Source organism: Arabidopsis lyrata, assembly GCF_000004255.2.
Source record: "Arabidopsis lyrata subsp. lyrata unplaced genomic scaffold ARALYscaffold_8, whole genome shotgun sequence".
Taxonomy (NCBI): Eukaryota; Viridiplantae; Streptophyta; class Magnoliopsida; order Brassicales; family Brassicaceae; genus Arabidopsis; species Arabidopsis lyrata.
Genome location: NW_003302548.1, coordinates 4165893 through 4186111, shown reverse-complemented (window position 1 = coordinate 4186111; position 20219 = coordinate 4165893). Strand labels below are relative to the sequence as shown.

Below are 20219 nucleotides of genomic sequence, written 5' to 3'. Positions count from 1 at the left end.
AACATGGTTTTTATAGACGACTCCGTAGATTCGTACATCGGTTCTCCAAAATTGATTTCACAAGTTATTCTAATCATAATATGAAGTCGTAAAAGCCACCCAAATTTAGTCATAATATAAACGTTAGACCATCTCCAACGGGATATCCAACTATGTATCCAAAGCTAAAGTATCCAAATTACAAATGCCAAAAAGCCAGTAGACTCGTATCCAACAAAGGATTTTTAGAAATGTTTTGGACTCGCCTACGTGGCGATTTTTTATTGGTGGAAGGGATTGTATTAGAAGGAACATTTTTTGTGTGTTTTATTTCACGCGTTTTATTTCTCTCTCTCTCCCTCTCTCTCTCTCTCTCTCTCTCTCTCTCTCTCTCTTGACTCTCCGATCTGACGAGATTTTGCTAAAATCGGAGGCAGTCGTCAGTTTAATTGTCACCTTTGACTCCTTGATTTACCCTGATCATCATCTTCACCGACGCGCTGCACGATCGGTGAATTTTGTTGAGCAAATAGGCGACTCTTCTTGAACAATGGCTCGTCCTTCTTTCACCCGATCTGAGTCTTTCCTTCACCAAATCGGCGTATCTCTTTCACCAAGTATTTCTGATGGTATGCATGTCTTTCTCATGCTACGAATTATTGTATCTTTGAATATATAAGAAATTAGGGTTTCTGTGATTTTAGGTAAATTAGGGTTCTTTGAAGATGAATAGGGCATGATGGTGGTTAAGGTTAGTGACTTTAGCCATGCTTGAACACGATTTAAGAATCTCTGTTTATTGGAATTGCAATTTCAAAGTTTTAGAAGAAAAAAATCAAATTTTACATCTTCTTTTCTCTGCTTTTGCCTTCACGAGTAGAGAGATCCATGGACACACTCATTGCTCAGTTATAGAGACAATTTCATGTTCTTTTCAAAGTTATCTCCTTTTTAGGGATGACTAGTATCTACTATCTTAGGGTTCTTATTGAAGTTTATGTATTAGAAATTAGGGATTTTAAGAATTTGGTTTAGTGTTTGTGAAATGGGTTATTGTCTCTTTTTCAAAGTTGTCTCCTTATTGAAGCTTTTTTTTTGTCCACTATTTTAGTATTCGAAAACTTTTGTTGTTTGCAGTATTCATGTTAATTTCTTTCTTAGATGCTAATTAGTAACCTCTTTACTTTCTTACTGCATGAAGCTGGGTGCATGTAGAAGAAGCTCAAAGGGGAATTGTGTACATTGATGAAGTTGATAAGATGACTATGAAGGTCTGAGATTTCTTCACTCTTTACTTTTGACTCTTAATTGGTTGATACTTAATACTTAGCAACGTATTTTTCTCTATCAGTCTCATAGCTCAAATGGTGGTAGAGATGTCTCTGGAGAAGGTGTCCAACAGTCATTGATAAAATTGCTGGAAGGAACTGTAAGACTTTCTACTTTAAATCTTTTAGTTTTTTCAAAAATGTGTATATACATGTAGACTGTTGACAAAACAATTAGGAATTCCCTTTTCGCCTTCTTGTTAAGATAGATTATGCATGTGCATATGCGTAGTCTCATTTGAAATTAGCATGCATGTTCGGAAACAAAACACATGGTGTATTCCTTATTAAAAACTAAAATATATTGTGAATAGTCGATGCTCGTTTCCTTAGTAAAAAGCTATACAAGATCAACTGATTGGTTAAACTGAATTCGATTAGTCTTGTTATACATAAAACTTAATGACTAGTTAGCTTTTGCTTTTGGTTAGTCATCAAGTATATATGTCTACATCAAACATTGTGTTCTTTGTGTTTTGCTTTAAATTAATGCTTAAGTTGTATTTGTTTCTGTTTAAATGCATCTTATGTACTATGTGTTCTGTCCTAATAGAATTTAATTATTTCGCTGATAAACAAACTCCATTCCTTTTCGTACGTTAATAAGTAAAAAGCTTAATAAGTAAATGCTTGTTAGTTGTGATAAATGCTTGTTAGTTGTTTAGTAACTGTCTACATCATGTTTTGTTTATGTTTTGTGTGTGATCAATGCTTGTTACACTGTGATCAATGCTAGTTAGTTATTTACTCTCAAGTGATAAATGCTTGTTAGTTGTGTGATCAAGTTGTTAGACTGATCAATTTAAACAACCACCAAGATTTCTTTATTCTTCTTTCTTTCTTCAATCTCTCTTCTTTCTTTATTTTTTTGGTCCTCTTCTTTCTTTATTTTTTCTGTCTTTCTTTCTTTCTTTCTTCATCTCAGCCATAAGTGGTGTAATGGATTCTTCCAATCCATTTACTCAATCTTCTTGGTTCTTGGACCTGCTCAATAGTCAACCATGGATTGAGAATGAAGCAAGCCAAGTCCCTGTCCAAAATGATCAATGGTCAGAGAGCATTCAAGCTGAAGACACACCTGAGGGAAAAAAAGGAAAACGTAACAATTGGTCAGTAAAAGAAGATGTTGTGCTCATATCAGCCTTGTTGAATACAAGCAAAGACCTTGTGGTGGCCAATGAGCAAAGGAAGATGACCTTCTGGTCAAGAATAGCAAACTACTTTGCTGCATCTCCAGCGCTTGTTGGGATGCCAAAGAGAGAGTCTGACCATTGCAAGTAAAGGTGGAGGAAGATCAATGATCTGTTCTGCAAGTTTGTTGGTTCCTAGCTGCAACAACTCAGAAGTCAAGCGGACAGAATGAAAATGATGTAATGAAGCTTGCTCACCAAATCTACTCCAGTGATTATGGGGTCAAGTTCACACTTGACCATTGTTGGAGAGAGCTTCGTAACGATCAGAAGTGGTGTGCTGCTTCTTCACCTGCATAGGATGACAAGTCAAAAAGAAGAAAGGTAGGGGATAGAGCTGAAGCTGCTGAACAGTCATCAAGCTCACATGTAGCTAGCCATGGAGATGAAGCAATGGCTCGTCCACCAGGTTTTAAGGCGGCAAAGGCCAAAGCTATAAGGAATAACAAAGGCGTTGAAGAAGGACCAGATGCTCTGTTAAGGATTCAGAGCATTTGGGAGATTAAGAAAGAGGACTATGAACTGAAGAAGAAGCAGAGCAAGCTCAAAATGTTGGAAAATCTCCTTGGAAAAACAGAGTCACTTAGTGAAATAGATATGGCTTTGAAGGACAAGCTTATCACTGACATGTTGTCACAAGCTTAAATGTTGTCTTTTATTTCCTGAATCAGTTTTTTTTTGGAAGTTAGTGTTTCTATTATGTTTGTGATCAATTAATGCTTGTGTTTTGTTCAGTTTATTATTGAGTTTATTACTTGTGTTCTCTTCTCAGTTCTAATGTTATGGATGTGTTTTATTGCTTGTGGTTGTTGCATATATTGGTCTGTGTTGCAAGTGTTGAGATGCAACTGTTCTTGTTTTCTTTTCACGTATAACATAGTGGATGAAGCAGAGAAGACCAAGTGTTGTTTTTTAGAGTGTATGTTAAATTATATATTCAAGTCACTTGCAACACAATTAACTAATACTCATTTTTTCAAAATTTGAAATTTTTAGATCCTCATGGATCTACCATTGGACTGTCTCAAAATTTTAAAACACTTGAAAGCGTCTAAATTTCAAATTTTGTATTATTTACAATTGTAAATATGGTTTGGACTCCTAATGTGAGTCCAACCGATAATCATGCTCTTAGAATCTGATAGAATAATCGGATCGTATTCAAGTTACCCACAACTTACTAATTAAACTAATTCTAATTTATAAAGCAACCATATCGTATTCATTCACAAATATTGGGATCATGATGCTCATCTATGTGATGTGGCAACTGGCAAGTAGTCTAATAGATTTGAAACTCCAACCTTATATTTTTCTTCATTTTGTAGTAATAGCATTTTTTATTTGTTTTCTCAATGTGTTTTAGTTAATTTAGATATACTCAGAGCCGGCCCATGACACAGGCCTATAAAGCATTTGCTTGCGGCCTCTAATAATATATAAAATTTTCTGCCTCCATTTGTCAAAATGTTCCTTTAGTGTAGTGGTCCCGGCCCGGTCTTCCTTCCCAGGTGACAAACCCCAGTTCGAATCTTGACTATACTTTTTTTTTTTTTTTGTTAAATATATTTTAATAAATATGCAAAAGTACAGCCCATTTTTTTTATTTGTTTGTGGCCTCCGAAACCTTAGAACCGGCTCTGGATATACTCTTGTACAATGGATACGTCGATGTATATTTTTTTGCTCCCGTAGGGCAAGTACCTTTTTCACGTTTTCAAAATCAATTACAGAAGAGAAAAAATAAACAAAGGCGTAAAGAGAGTTCGCCGAGCAATCCCCACAACATATATATATATATATATATATATATATATATATATATATATATATATATATTTTGGTTTTTTTTTGGTTTTTGGTTGGGTTAAAGGTGCTAGTAGATTGTTTCACGCAACTAAAAAAAACACACGGGTTATCCTCGATCTGTCATTCATTTATGTTATTGATCTTTTAGGATTAGTTTGACGAATCATCAGTCATGGTCTTGAATCTCTCATTCCTTAATTTCTTTTCATCCGAGAGAATTTTGGCAAACCTGCATGAACAAAATATTCAAACGATGATATTACTGGTTGCTATCTAATAAACTCATCAACAAGATTTGAAACTTTGAATCACCTTTTGAGTTCTTGATCATTGTTGACGGTTTTATCAATAGGTTCATATGTATAAGTGTCGAGGTTCATACGCACAACATTTGTGTCTAGTAATTTCTCTCCAATATTCTTTAGATTCTCTAAGTTCAACGTCTTTGCGTCATCCATAAAGACTTCATCCTTTTTCAATGTATCTGCCTGAGATAGACTTGCACATATCAATAATCTCATCCAGTTAAGAACAGTTTCCATTAAATTGTAAAAACGTTTATTTTTTCTTTGAATATAATTTAACATTTGAGTCAAAAAAAACCTCATCCAGTTAATGAATGATAACGTATGAAAATGTCTAAGTATAGCTTCTTACGTCGATTCTTAGGTAGTTATCCTCGGACTTTAGGGCTTGAAACAGAACCGAGGTGTGGTACTGGACCATGTCCCGGCTTGATTCCAAGATAATGTCTAATATCGGAGTCGTTTTATGCTTCCAGTTGAACGCCCAATTTTCAAATCCCCATTTCGCAGCCTCTATTGCGCTGTAGTACTCCTCTCTTTTTGCCGATCCAGTCCCTATCGATATCACGAGATACCTATCATACTCTAACGGCTTGAACCCATCCATATCAGGATGGTTAATTATAGACTTTCTAGACATAGCTGTCATGCCCACCAGAGTCTATGAACAACCAAACACAAAACAGACAAGAGAAGTAGTTGATGATCTGACAAAAAGAGTAATGAGGAATTGGTCCTGAAGATTGTGTTTTACCGGGTCATTAGCGGTAACACCACCGTCTATGAGGTTAAACGTTCTCATCTTATCGTTTTTGGGAAATTTATAAGGAGGTAAGTAATATGGAGCAGCTGATGTGCCAATGCATATGTCTGATAACTTGACGTTCATGCTAGGGTCAACCGACGCCTTCAACAACACGTAACAAAAGAAAACAGAGTGTTAGTATGCTAGAGTGATTGAAATGCTATGTTATTTAAGATTTAAGAACATCGGTGGAGAAGAACATGGTATGAGGAGAAGATGGTTGGTTGAAGTTTCTTGATGTCGAAGGTAGGTATGACAACGTTTGTGAGTGTTTGATCAAGTCTTGTCTCTCCAAGAATCTCTCCCAATCGTGTATGTAGATACTCTCCGTCGTACTTTGGACGAAACAGACGCCATAAAATAGACGGTTTCCACCATTTAGATCTGCATTATTTCACGAAACAAAGAATTATAAAATTCATAAGTAATTCACTAATCATCTTCTTTTTATACATATAATGACAACTTGATTTTTAAGAACAACCCTAAGTTATTTAGTTCCTTTTACATATCATTTTATCTTTTTCGTTAAACGAAACATAGGAATTCATTATATATTGTGAGTTTGCAACTATTGTTATTTTTATTTTTTTTGGGGAAAATCTATTAAGTATGTATATTTTAGACCCTAGAATATCAATCTATAAATTATGTATAGTTTAGAATTTCCATATATAAAACCAACTATGACTACTTCTTTCTTTACCCATAAAATATCTTAGGAGATTCTTCTAAGTAAAACGGGACAATGTCTTTGGCAGCATAGAGTGGCCGGCCGGAATGGTTCGGTGCAGTCAACATGGCCGTCATGAGGCCACCGGTGCTGGTCCCGGCTATCACATCGAAATAATCGGCTAGCCTCACGGTTTCGTCTTTATCAATTTCCTATTTAAACAGGCAGCTCACAAGTCAAACTCGTTTAAACAGTATATATATATGTTCAAATCCTACTATATATCTTATAAATAATCAAGAAGATCCGATAGCATATATAGACGCACACATTTGAAATTTAGATGATAACCCCTAACATGAACAAAACTCAATTTACCATAATTCATGTCATGTAAATATATAGTCTTTGTGTATGATAAACATAAGTTTAAATTATTTGAAGCGCAATATTTGTTTTGTAAAATTAAACATTTTCATTCTTGCTTATAATATTTTTAGAAAGAATAAACAATCGAAACGATGAGAATTTTTCGATTTTTTTTTTCTTTTTCTAATTTGTGTTTAGTTTCTGCGTTGATAATTTAGAAAGAGTTTTGATCAAAATACAAAAAATGTTGGGGATTCATTCAAAACAAACATCTATACTTATAATACGTAAATGTGAAAAAACTGCAAACAAATAGTCGATGCAGTAATGGTAGGTTTTATGTATAACCTGAAGATGTTTTTCAAGATTAGCAAGGATGACTCCCCCGATGATTCCACGGACTCCGCCGCCGTCGAGGCTGAGGATGGTTACAAGGTCTCCGTATTTCGGCGGTTTATTTTTCTTGAACACCGAATCGTCCTTCATAACCAATTCTTCTTTTTCTGATAACTGATTAAAACTTTCGTTAGAACTCAGTCTAACCCTAGGAACTCCAAAATTTTGGATTTTCTTCTCACTTAAAATGTTTATAGTGTTAGAAACACAGTGAAAATCATTTGATCGATGATTTCGACCAACAAAGCGAGTCATCAACCACTGGACCATACTTAGTTATGACTTGTTTTTCTTCTGAGTTGTAAAAGTTTAAATTTAAAAATTGGTTTAGACACACAAAAAAAGATCAATGCACAACTAAATGAGTGGGAGATTCTAAGAGATAAATTTTGGTCGATACGACTCTTTCTTAATACATTTCGTGCTGTGATCTTAGTTTGGATGTTTTCTTTGTTATTAATTATTACAGTAAACTAGGAACAACTAGGTCTTGAGACGAAGTCGAGATAGATCGATATTTTCAAAGTAATAAAAGATTAATTACTTCAATTTTTATCGAAATCTTTTGAATAATCTATTGAAAATGACATATCATTCTAGTATGACTAATTTCAAATAGTGGATACAAATTAAATACACGTAGAAGAATTTTCGGAAGGGTTTATATTACTTATAAACGGGTGTATTTATTGAACTCTTTAGATGAGTTCAATAAATTGTCATCCATGCATACTACAACATGAATTACTACATCTGAAATATGGACAAACTTAATTTATTTGTCCTTTATTCTTTTGCTAATCTTTTTGTGTCTCCGTACATATCATCTTTCTGGCTAGTTCTCAACTCATCACATTCTCAATGGCCCAGAGAAAGACTCATTTAAATTCTATACATAAACAAGACTATGTCGTTTGTATGAATGCTTCTCTAATTATATCTAAATCCAAGACTGGTCCCAAACTTGAAGACATCATGTCAATAGCTCAGTTTCTAAATTTGGGGTTTTGATAAGTTAATAAGTACTCTTTAATTAATCTTTAATATTCCCTTTTACCTGAGTAAGATCAAGTCTATTATGATTACCTTCACGTTTACCGATGACGTGCAGTTCCATTTTCAGAAAAGATAAGGGAATAAGTGTGCAGTCAAGGAGAATCTCTTCTTGCTAGCTTTGTGGAACGGAGAGTTTTTTTAACAATATTGTTTAAGATCAATGAAATGATATGAAAAGAAAAAGAAAAAACAGAAACCCCATATAATATAACAAAAATTCTCAGTCTTTATTTAAAGAATGATTTTTGAATTTTTATTTTAATATCAAATTAGACTCAAGCTCTCCATTTGTTATTGTCAGATCATTGAATCTCTCTAGTTGCAATTTTGCAATCTTATTTATAACGCCACAAGCTTCAGGGTTCCATGATTTCTTTGTCAGACTTTTAATTTTTAAAAACAGAAACGGCACGAAATTTAGAATCTGTTTTTGTTTTTTGGATATTTAGGTAGCGTTGATGTAAGGTTGTCTCCTCATGGCCGGTAATAGATAAAAAATCTTAAATCTGTTAATGGCAGGAGACCAATGGTCTATGAATCTAGAATGCAAGATCATTCGTCTCCTGCCATTGACAGATTTAATATTTTTAATCAAATTGGTTTGCAAAAGTTTTATAATTTTGCAAGATCTTTTTTGAAACTGAAGGTATAATAGGATTTCAATTATATTAAATCGTAAACACGAATCTTAAATCTAAAATGCATATATGGTCAAAATTTGAGAAAAACCTCCTTTATACTAGTTGGAACATAATTGAGATATGCTGTCATCCTTCATATGTCAAACTAACTCTCTCTGTTCCTGTCGTTTGGTTTTGTATAGAGTTTTCTGAAGACTTTTGTTTGGTTTTCACAAATCAACCGATCAAAGGTTGTGGAAGATGCTAAAACTTTCAGGAAGGGAGCTTGTGTAAAGTATAATTCTTTACTCTTTGAAACCGTTGTTTATATTTCTAATTTCCATTTTCCAACTTTTCTCATCTTATTTTTCTAGCTGTGGTGCTATGACTCATAAGGCCAAAGATTGTATGAAAAACCGCGATCTAACAAGAATCTAGCAAAATACCGTAACAGATCCATTGCATTAGATACAAGGTAATGACTATTTTTCTAAGTTCTTTTCACTGCACATCACATGACAGTTTGATAATACCTTTTTTTCTGCAGGTTCCTGGGCAGGACCGGCTCAATTATTGACGAGACCCGGTGCTAGATCTGTCCCAAAAAAATTAAGGGCTCTTAGACAAAAAATTTTTTTTTGTCTATTATTATAATTTAAAAAAATACCAAATTTGTATTCAAATAATTGTTGTTTTTAATTATAGAAATGTTATTTTCTTAAACTTGGATTTTTTTATATTGTTTTTAACAAAATTTGGGATTTTTAAGGTATAATTTTTTATTTAGTTAGTTATTTTATAAAAAAGTTCGGATTTTTTTATGAAAAAAAAAAAAAAAAAAATTAATTGGACCCTAGGAGGCTAGGACCCTGTGCCCTAGCACTCCTAGCTCATGTGCTAAGCCGGGCCTGTTCGTGGGCTTATAAAGATTACATTGCAGCGCAGCAAAATTTTTACCCTAGAAAATCCTATTGATTCCCTTACATTGGTTCTCTAGAAGCTTTAATAGTCTCATGGTGCAAAACTGGATTCTCTTTTAAAAGATATTGAGCATTTGTATGAATCAATCGTCTTATATGTTTCTGCAGCTCTCTCTGGATTTTCATCAGCAACAGCTTCTTGTTCTTTCTGCTTAAGATAATCTTGTTAGTGAAAAATCATGTTACAAAGAGTTTATTAGTTTCTAGTACTTCTATGAAAGATATATTTTGTCTTAAGACAATCAGGAACAAAATATTTTGTAAATGATGCATGCTCTATTCAATAGGACTAGCAGCAAGCAATTGGTCCAACGAATTGGGCTTTTTTCAGATGATGTAATAAATGATTGATACTTATCACTTACACTAACGGACAATGAAGCTGATAAATCAAGAGACCAAAAGTTTCTAACTTTCTAATGATACAAAATACAAAGATTCCAAAACATATCAACTTAATTTAAAATTTTCATTTTAAATATGAGATGAGATCAGAAATCAATAGAGTACAACAAAACACTCTGTCAGATTCCCACTAAGTTTTTGAGGATTCCCCAAAAAAACAATTTGGACAATAATGCTCAAAATTTAATTAATTAATTTCCCCAAAAATATAATTACCAAATTATGAATTGTATTGCTCTCTCTCAGAATCAAAACACAGAAGAGAAAAAAATAAAAATGGAATCTTTGGAACGCTTCCTCTGCTCTATTGCTCTTCTTGTTCTCTCCCTTCTTCTACCTTCAAACTTAGCTCAACAACAACAACAACATGAATCAATTAGAACAATGGAAGATTTTTCCGGATACCCAATTCACGAACCGGGTCAATTCGGTTCCATCAATCTCGCTTCTTCACTCTCCGTTGATGCTCCAGGACTACAAAACCAGGTTCAAAGTTGGGTTTTTGTAGTAGATTTCAAAAGTTTTGAGCTTTTTGATTTTTATTGATGCTATTTTGTTTTGGTTTTAGATAGATGAGCTTTCTAATTTCTCTGATGCTCCTTCTCCATCAGTCACTAGAGTTCTTTACACTGATAAAGATGTCTTGGCTCGAAGGTACTTGTTTGAGTTATCATCAATTATTACTTGTTTGAGTGATCATAAAGATTAGGTTTTGTCAAGCTAAGTTGATTGATTTTGTTAGGTATGTGAAGAATTTGATGGCACTTGCTGGTCTTACTGTTAGAGAAGATGCTGTTGGTAACATATTTGGCAAATGGTTTGGCTTTTGCTCTTGCTCTTGCTCGTTGTTTCGTTGAGAAGATAAGTTTGATTCTGTTATTCATGTGATGTGTGTTGTTTTCATGCCTCTTAACTTAGGGATGGTTCAGAGCCAAATCTTCCTGCTGTAGCGACTGGTTCTCATATCGATGCTATTCCATATTCCGGGAAGTATGATGGTGTTGTCGGTGTTTTAGGTGCGATTGAGGCTATCAATGTTTTGAAAAGGTACGAAGAATCTTTGGATTGTAGAAAGTGGAGTTTAAGATTGTGTTTCCTGATGATTTTTGTTGGGGTTTCTTTGTTTTCTTAAGGTCGGGGTTTAAGCCGAAGAGATCTCTGGAGATAATCTTGTTTACATCTGAAGAACCGACCCGATTTGGGATCAGTTGTTTAGGAAGGTACCTTTGTTTTTGATCTTGGTGAACTGATAAAAGCTTGTTGCTTTGTTTCTTTTTGTCTTATTTGTAAATGTTCTTGATACAGCCGCTTGCTTGCTGGAAGCAAAGAACTTGCAGAAGCACTAAAGACTACAGTTTTTGATGGCCAAAATGTGTCCTTTATAGAAGCAGCTAGATCAGCTGGATACGCAGAAGATAAAGATGACGACTTATCGAGTGTGTTCTTGAAGAAAGGAAGTTACTTTGCTTTTATAGAGTTACATATCGAACAGGGACCTATACTTGAAGACGAAGGTCCGGTTGATTTACCTTTTCTGCTTCGAAGAATTTCTTACTTTTTTTCTCTCTTTCGTTTTAGTTAATATCAGATCATATTTGACCACAGGTTTAGATATCGGTGTAGTAACCGCCATTGCTGCTCCAGCAAGTTTGAAGGTGGAATTTGAAGGCAGTGGAGGTCATGCCGGTGCTGTGCTTATGCCATATAGGTGAGCTATATTATACAACTGAACCATCTGCTTAACCACAAGGCAACTAGAACACTGATCACTGTATAATGACTATTTCTTAGAATTGATGCCGGGCTTGCGGCTGCAGAGTTGGCTCTAGCTGTGGAAAAACATGTATTAGAGTCGGAGTCAATAGATACTGTAGGAACTGTTGGTAAGTTTTGCCTCACTAATTTCTAAAGAACTTACTCTCAATGGAACTTATTCACAAGATGAATCGCTGTGGTTTAAGGTATTCTGGAGCTACATCCTGGGGCAATCAACAGCATCCCAAGCAAATCCCATCTTGAAATAGGTAATTCCTTATGTTCCATCACAAATACTAATAGAGAAAGTCTGGTAAATATCCGTACTTGTCTTGAGGAAGTTGAGAGTAGTCCTGAGTGTTTTGGTTTTGACCGTTGAGACTAAGTTCTTGTCTTGTGTTCTTTCAAAGATACAAGGGATATTGATGAAGCGAGAAGAAACACCGTGATCAAGAAAATTCAGGAATCTGCTAACGCTATAGCTAAAAAACGAAAAGTAAAGCTATCAGAATTCAAGATTGTAAATCAAGATCCTCCAGCACTCTCAGACAAACTAGTAATCAAGAAAATGGCAGAGGCAGCGACAGAACTTAACTTATCACACAAGATGATGATCAGCCGAGCTTATCATGATTCTCTATTCATGGCCAGGTACCACAAAGTTTGCAAGTTTCATCTTCAGAATACTACCGTAAACCCTTAAATTGAGCATCCTGAACCCTGACAACTTTTCAACATACAATAACTGTTGAATTATTCCCCTGCAGAGTGCAGAGTCCTAACTCATAACCTTATAGAGTTATAGTAATTCATATTGAAACTCTCAAAGTTCCTTGTCCATTTTTATAATTGCCATATCAGAGTCTGTTAAATTCATTAGTGTACTTTCTGCTTTCACTGTTCTTGCTTAGAGTGATACTGAACTTTGTTGTTTATTTCTGTTTCCAGGATATCTCCGATGGGTATGATATTCATCCCGTGCTACAAAGGTATATATATATATATATATATATGCGATTCAATTAGACCGTGATCTTAATCCGAATCAGCATCGCCCATTCAGCTTTTTATTGGTTGTGTGATCTTTTGCAGGATACAGCCATAAACCTGAAGAATACTCATCTCCTGAAGACATGGCTAATGGAGTAAAAGTACTCTCCCTCGCTCTGGCTAAGCTCTCTTTAGACTGATGCAAACCCTTTTCCTCACCCAGAAGCTTTACACATTCTCTACCTTTTCTTCAGTCTTTGTATCTTTGACAATGTAAAGAAAAATTCAATAAATGTTGTGGCTATCAAGTTAACAAGTTAACAGTCACAGTTTTTTTTAAAAAAACTGTTGTAATTATCAAAGTCACAATAGTAATTTTGTTTCATGTAATTAATAAAATATGTTTTAAATTAAGAATTTGACGTTTGCTGAAGATGACACAAGTTGTGAAATGTTAGTTAGCTCTTAGACTGTGATAGGGAACTAATTTTTCTGCAGCTAATAGTATTATGAATGGTTTGTCAATAGACACTTTTTCTATCTTTTTGACTTGAAAACAGAACAAAATCTAAAAGTAGAGAATGTGATTGTTTAAATGGGAAAACGTCTTTATTTGACATACCAAACTTCTCTTAATTCATGCACTCTAGTTACTGATAATACATATATCTTGAAACTTAGGTGTACCAAACTTATAGAATTGTTAGAAATAGAGTCATTATAAAAGAATTGTCCTTTTTTCCAAGAAAATGATAACTTTTTTTTTTCACACACTTTTAGGAAGGTTTAGGAGTGCTTCTTAATTTTAAAATTTTGATTAGTTATTTAGAAATTTGGGAAAGAAAGTGAAAACATGTTTCACATAAGTTTATCACAAAACTAATCAAATGTATAAAGTAATATATACAATTTCGTTTATTAATTTGATTAAAGAAACTTTGTTTGTTTGAATACAATTTCTGAGATATAATACACAAAATTCTAAAGAAGAATGTTAAACTGAAATAAACTATCGTAAATAACAATGAACTAGGAAGTAGTTTGAAACAAATAATTTGCAAAAACACTATAGGTGTATTACATAATTTTTTCTCTATAAATATTGATTTTTTTTTCGGAAAAGGAGACAAAATTGGTAAGAGTAGAAAAAGAAACCATTCTCCAAGCTAATTGGTGTAATAAAAGAGCCCATCTTTAGAAGAAACATGCATGATGCCGTAGACACTTCTCCTCTAACCATCTCTTCTCATCTTTTTCTCATTCTCTCTTCTCTCTTTGTTTTTTTGAGCCAAAAGTTCAGGTGAATGATGCCTGGCTCGAGACCATTCCATCTCATGATCATGATGATGATATAATGATGATGATGATGTCGGACCAGGCTTCATTCCCCTCAACTTACACGTTTTGTTCTTAATCTTCAAGAAAAATCGTCAAACAGGATCACTGAAATCTCCGGTAAGCCAATAGAAAGATGAACACAAAAACACACTCAAGTGTGTACATATATGTGTATGTATCATCATCAATTCGTTGCATAATGTATATATTGGTGTATATCAATTTTTTTGGCTTATCGTTTGTTATTAACGTTTACATAATTTATCTGTTAAACTATAAATTTAGTTTCTCGCACTTAACAATATATTCGAAATTTCTTTCGGACAAAGGCATAGTACTATTTGCATAACGGCACATATGTATATAAGAATAAGAGTAACAAGAATAGATGATGCAGTATTTGGTGTTCAAAAAAGAAAAAAAAAATATGATGCAGTATTTTATTTCAGCTTGAAGATCGAAATGATATAAGTTGGTCAATGTCATGGTAAAATTTTTATACATATAATCAAAACTTGTACTATTTTTTTAACGTTGTGTTTTAGAATATGAACTGAGTCTGAGTTTTAGGTGTAAACTAATTGTAGGAAGAAAGGTATAATATCGAAATAATTAACGTCAACTTTAATTCATGAGGGGCATATCTTTTTCTCTTTAGTCTTTACCAATTTCGTTGAAATATCTTGTTGTAATCAGTGTGGAAATTGGCTCAAAAATAACTGTTTTTTTTTTTCTTTTGACTATTTAATTTTCAACATTATTTATATATATATTTCCACTTGTTCAACATCAATTAAGAATTATCCTCAGAAGATTAATGTTATGGAAAATTATTAGATAAATACTTTAGTCTACTTGTTGTGTAAATAGTTCATCTTTTCAAAAATATAACAGTTTGATTTGATATGTAACAATACTATATAGCTAAAAAAGTTTTATACAAAAAATGGTAGATCAAATTTGTAGTCATCAGATGATAAAATAATCAATGAAATTTGATAATTCGATGAAATGTGAAAAACGTTATAAATTGAAAAATGTGACGAGACAAAGAAGTGAATTCATTATAGCAATATTGATAAATACTACTATAATTTTTTTTATTCATAGAGCCAAACAAAAAAGGTCGTGATATAATATTACATGCCTGCATCGTGACTTTCACTTTCCTTGTCTGACTTAACCGCATAATTACTATATTTTCTTTTGCTTTCTTTATAGAGCCAAAAAATGCAATATGTGTTCATACTTCGGGTCTGTTCTTTTGCTGATCGCTGCAATTGATCCAGCGACTGAAAATTAAAGAAAAAGTTGAACTGACGGCACGTTTTTTTAAAAAATCAGTCGCTGATTGATTGGAGCTGATGACGTGTATTGATTTTCTGATCGCTGGTTATTTTGACGACTTCTCCGTCACTGTATCACACCTCCATTTTTTCCAGTAGCACATCCATTTTTTTCAGCATCACCTTCATTACTCTCTTTTATTGTAGTTTTGCTTTGATTAGTTATTACGACCACCGTCGTTTTGCTCAGTCGCAGTCTCTATCCCAGCGACATAAAAAAGAACATGTCCTTCATGCTTTGAAAGAAATCTTTATGTCAATTTTGTAATAGGAAAAATAATACCAAATTATGAGTAAAATATACAGATTGTTTGGAAATTGAATGGGCTTTTTTTTTTTTCAAACTATATAATCTATTATATTCTCGCTCGCACTTAAAATATATATTTGTAGAACTAGGTTTCTACCTTGGATTTAGTGTTCAAAATTCTAATAATTAATGTTCTTTGACATCTACAAAATTTTGTTTTTTTTTTTTTTTTTTCTTCAAACACCATTATATTAAATTATCGAAAAGAGACTCTCCGTTAATGAGAGCCAATCAGCAACTGATTTGCTTACATGAAAAAACAAGCTTTTTCGAGTCCGAGTTTTTTTGGCTACACAATCCGACAATTAAGCTTGCGAGGAATAAATCTAATACTAAAAGAAGGGAAAAAAATAAATGAGAGACTGAAATGAGGCCAATTCAGTTGCACATGTAGGCCAATCATCATGGTTATCAAGGAAGGCGATCAAGTCGGAGCAATCAGAGGCAAAAGCGCCAGTGGAAACGCCAATCGAGATCATGCATTCTATTGCCCATAACAGGGAGTCAAACTCCGCATGGGGCGGTGAGAGACTTCGTCGAGCGCTTTTGAGTCCTAGGCGGCAGACTTTACCTTGTCCTACTAATACCCATCCATGCCCACTTAGATTATCATCAGCATGCCAGGAGGCGTCAAACTGACATTCCGCGATCAAGAGGGGAGGGGGTGAGGCAGGTACCATGAGGGAAGGGGGGTCAACGGGAGATCTTTCTTTTAAATTTGCTTGTTTCCAAGCATTCGCCTCATGGATTGCCAAAGCTAAAGTCTCCTCGGGAGGTTCTTTGAAATTTTCCAACAAGAATCTGTTTCAACTTTTTCAGATATACCATAATATCCATGGAAATATTTCATGAATGTCCTCTCCTATTCCGAATTCTTTCCCACACTAGAAAAGAAAATCGAAGTTATAGAAGAGGGAACTTCTAGGAACAATGTGCCTTGAAGTGGATATAGGTGACAAAACCCAGATATGCCTCGAGGGCGGGCAATCAAAAAGTAAATGATTTATAGATTCTTTTGGAACCCCCGCAACGAGGACATCCTTTCTTATTGCCAATATGGCGATTGGATAACCTCTGACAAGTGGCTAGACAGCCCGAGATACATTGCCACGCAAAATGCATAAACTTTCTCGTAGTTTTAAGCTTCCAAACTTGTGCATGAAGTGCCGAAACACCCGATCCGTCACAAGTAGGACGAGATAAATCTCGCACGGCCCAATATCCTGACTTATCAGTATAATTTCCGGACTTGGTATGCGACCAACTAAAACCATCACTCAAGTAGATGCGACTTGGACGAATCGCTAGAATGAGTGGAATATCAGCAGGGTCAATCAAAGCTTGAAGGCGGTCCAGTTTCCATAGCTTTGTTGATTGATCAATCAGGTCGTTGACATAGCGAAGAGGATCTCTTATGGCAAGAATACTCTTAGCAGGTCTCGCAGGGATAGTAGAAATCCACGGATCTTTCCAAACTTTGGTGAGCATTCCGGAGCCTATGGTCCTCCGAAGGGCCGAGAGAAGAAGAGATTTGGCAGCCATTATACTTCTCCAACCGTATGAAGGCTGATTATAGTTTTCTATATGTAACGGGTCGCTAAAGCGGAAATAACGTCCCCTTAGAACCCTACTTAAAAGAGAGTTAGGGAATCTGATAAGGCGCCATAATTGCTTAGCTAATAAGACTAGATTAAATTCTTCAAGCACTCTAAAGCCGAGACCTCCATCAGTGTATGGTGTACAAAGATTATTCCACGCTATCCAGTGAATACCATTACTGTTTTTGTTGGTTTTCCACCAAAATTTCGTAATGGCACTACTTAATTTTGAACGAATAGCTTTAGGAAGAAAAAAGCACGACATAACATATGTCGGAAGAGCCTGCGCAACAGACTTTATAAGAACTTCTTTGCCACCTTTGGACAAGAATTTTGCTGACCATGTATTGAGCCTTTTTTGAAGTTGGTCTCTTACAAAGGAAAAAACTTGTACTTTCGATCCATGAATCTGTTCAGGTAGGCCCATGTACGATCTCATGCCCCCATCCCGATGAATTCCTATTGTTGATTTAATAGTATTTCAGATTGTATTATCCACACCGTGACCAAACATTACCGAGAATTTAGCAGTGTTTAACTGCTGTCCCGAAGCTTCACCATAAGTACGAAGGATATCAATGATTTCTTGACCTTGAATCAGATCTAATTTACAGAAAAAGAAGCTATCATCTTTGAACAATAGGTGTGAGATGGAAGGGCTTGCTCGAGAAATTTAGAGGCATTGAATACGACCGTTCCATTCAGCGTCTTTAAGCTTTACCATTAAGGCCTCTGTACACAATGTGAATAGGAAAGGGGAAATAGGATCGCCTTGGATGATTCCTCTAGACGTTCTAATGATGCCCCTTGGAGAGGCATTTAAGAGAACTTTATACGAGACCGAGGAAATGCAGAAAAATATCAAATCCACCCATCGTTGAAAGAAACCCATCTTCAGCATAAGGGCCCTAAGAAAGGGCCATTCTACACGGTCATAAGCTTTACTTATATTTGTTTTTATACCCATGAACTATTTTTTGCAAGCCGGATTTGTTCGAAGAGCACGAAAATTTTCTTGCGCTATAAGAATGTTATCAGATATAAGATCTAGAAGAAGTTTTTGAGGCGTAGACTCAATATTTTTGAAATAACTTTGTAATCAACATTACACAAGTTGATTGGTCGAAATTCGCCATTTTTCTTGGTCTATCTGTTTTTGGGATCAGACAGATATTTGTCTCATTAAGCCGCTCATCAAAAGATCCAGAAGAGTGGAAGTTTTGGACTAATTTAATTAGATCTAGCCCAGTCAAGTCCCAAAATCGCTGAAGAAAAGAGTTGTCATCCTGTCTGGCCCCGGAGCTTTGTCTGGATGGAGAGAAAAGAGGGCTCATTTAACTTCCTCAGGGGATATCTCCTTAGTGAGCTTTTGATTCATATCCTCCGAGATCATAACCGGCACATCCCGAAGAACGGAATGAAAATCATGTGGATTAGAGGTGGTAAAGAGATCTTTAAAGTAATCGACTACTAGACGCTCAATGCCCACCTCCTTGTCCAGCCACATACCAACGTTGTTCAATAAACCCAAAATCTTGTTCCGCGCTCGTCGGTGCTTGGTGATAGCATGGAAGAATTTATTATTCTTATCCCCAGCTTGATACCAAGTTTCCCTACTCTTCATTTTCTAATAAATCTCTTCTTCCCTATAAGCGTTGCAGAGTTTCCATTTCAAAGCAAGAAGCTCTTCTGCGGAGATGGAATCGTCATCCTAAGCGCGATCGATTTGGTTTTGTAATTCTCCAATCAATTTCTCTGAGTTAGTAGAATTTGATTTTTTCCAAGTAGAAATGGTTCTCCTGCAATTCTTGACTTTTTGTGCAAAAAGAACTCTTTCAGGCGAAGGAAAATTCCATCCTTCATGAACCAATTTTTTAAACCCCAGTTTATCTAGCTATCGTTTATCAAAGATGAACTGTTTAAAAGATCATGGCAGACTGTTCTGAATTGATGCTAGTAGGGGTCTATGGTCAGAACCCCATAATCTTCGATACTCCACATTAGTGTGGAAAAAATGGAATGTCATTCTTCATTTGCCAAAACTCTTTCAAGTCAGGCTTTAATAAGTCGGCAAACTATTTGGCATTTAGTTCCACAACTACGGCGACCCACCCAAGAAAATAGGTTACCTAAGGATGGAACCTCGATCATCCCGCAATTTTCAATCATACACCTCAAAGGGAGAAAAGAAGGTTCAGAACTCCATTTACCACCTCTCTTTTCATGGTTTCCGGTTATTTTATTAAAATCACCAATCATAAACCATGGGTCCGAACGGGTAATACCAATACGAGTTAATTGCTCCCACACTAATTCTCGGTATTAAAATAACAGATCGCCATAAAAAAAAGTAGTAAAGACATGCTTTCCATCAATAATAGTTTCAATATCAATAAACTGATCGCTCACAAAAACAAACTCAACGGGATAATCGTTCGAATACAAAAGAGCGAGATCACCACTGTTACCAATCGGTTCAACAGTCTTAAGGCAGTCAAAACCTAACAAAACTTGCATATTCTGAAGATGTACAAAATCGTTTTTAGTTTCTGATAAGAAAAAAGAAAACATGGAGAGTACATACGACATATCTCTTCCAGTCGACGGGTAGTAAGCTGCACACCCGCCTTTTAACAGTTCCAAGCTAAGAGTCTCATGTGTTAGTGTCGAGGAGTTTTGGCGGCTCCACCGAACTAACACCCAAACCAGACGACTTGACCTTTGAGAACGGAAACACTTCACTCTTTGGAACCGTAGCGTGCCTCCTAGAGCTCCTCGGCTTTGGCGGGCTGGATTTGAGGGATATGCGCCTGCTCGGGAAATGACCTTTAATGTTTTGGATTTTCTTGGAGGCTGAATTACTCAGAAGGGCCTAGCTTTGAGGGGTTTGACGGGTTTGGGCTCTTTCTTTCCTCTTGGGCTCTTTCTTCTTTGCTTTGGGCCGAGAAAGGCCCAGTTCCTTGAGAG

At 35.2% G+C, this 20219-nt stretch overlaps 2 protein-coding genes and 2 long non-coding RNA genes across 5 annotated transcripts; 3 read left to right on the top strand and 1 right to left on the bottom strand.

Moving 5' to 3' along the window:
• The first annotated feature begins 323 nt into the window (after positions 1-323).
• LOC9299723 lies at positions 324-3298 on the top strand. 2 transcript variants are annotated; one of them, XR_002330053.1, is made up of 4 exons: positions 324-608; positions 684-730; positions 1181-1250; positions 1331-3298. It is a non-coding gene; the product is annotated as an uncharacterized LOC9299723 (long non-coding RNA). The 2 variants fall into 2 exon arrangements; XR_002330052.1 differs by lacking the exon at positions 684-730.
• A 1050-nt stretch (positions 3299-4348) lies between these two features.
• On the bottom strand, positions 4349-7156 carry LOC9301487 (patatin-like protein 4). The gene is made up of 7 exons (XM_002863600.2): positions 6807-7156; positions 6123-6301; positions 5617-5800; positions 5366-5518; positions 4964-5272; positions 4619-4794; positions 4349-4535 (listed from the first exon to the last, which is right to left on the bottom strand). The coding sequence occupies exons 1-7, from the start codon at positions 7122-7124 to the stop codon at positions 4457-4459; spliced, it is 1398 nt and encodes a 465-aa protein (XP_002863646.2). The 5' UTR covers positions 7125-7156; the 3' UTR covers positions 4349-4456.
• Positions 7157-8648: 1492 nt separating this feature from the next.
• LOC110228179 lies at positions 8649-9185 on the top strand. Its single transcript, XR_002331779.1, has 3 exons — positions 8649-8825; positions 8905-9005; positions 9078-9185. It is a non-coding gene; the product is annotated as an uncharacterized LOC110228179 (long non-coding RNA).
• Positions 9186-9983: 798 nt separating this feature from the next.
• On the top strand, positions 9984-13050 carry LOC9301486 (ureidoglycolate hydrolase). Its single transcript, XM_021015431.1, has 12 exons — positions 9984-10401; positions 10484-10569; positions 10658-10732; positions 10834-10962; positions 11049-11135; positions 11221-11429; positions 11521-11623; positions 11707-11798; positions 11877-11939; positions 12081-12321; positions 12619-12659; positions 12763-13050. The coding sequence occupies exons 1-12, from the start codon at positions 10138-10140 to the stop codon at positions 12858-12860; spliced, it is 1488 nt and encodes a 495-aa protein (XP_020871090.1). The 5' UTR covers positions 9984-10137; the 3' UTR covers positions 12861-13050.
• The last annotated feature ends 7169 nt before the right edge of the window (positions 13051-20219 follow it).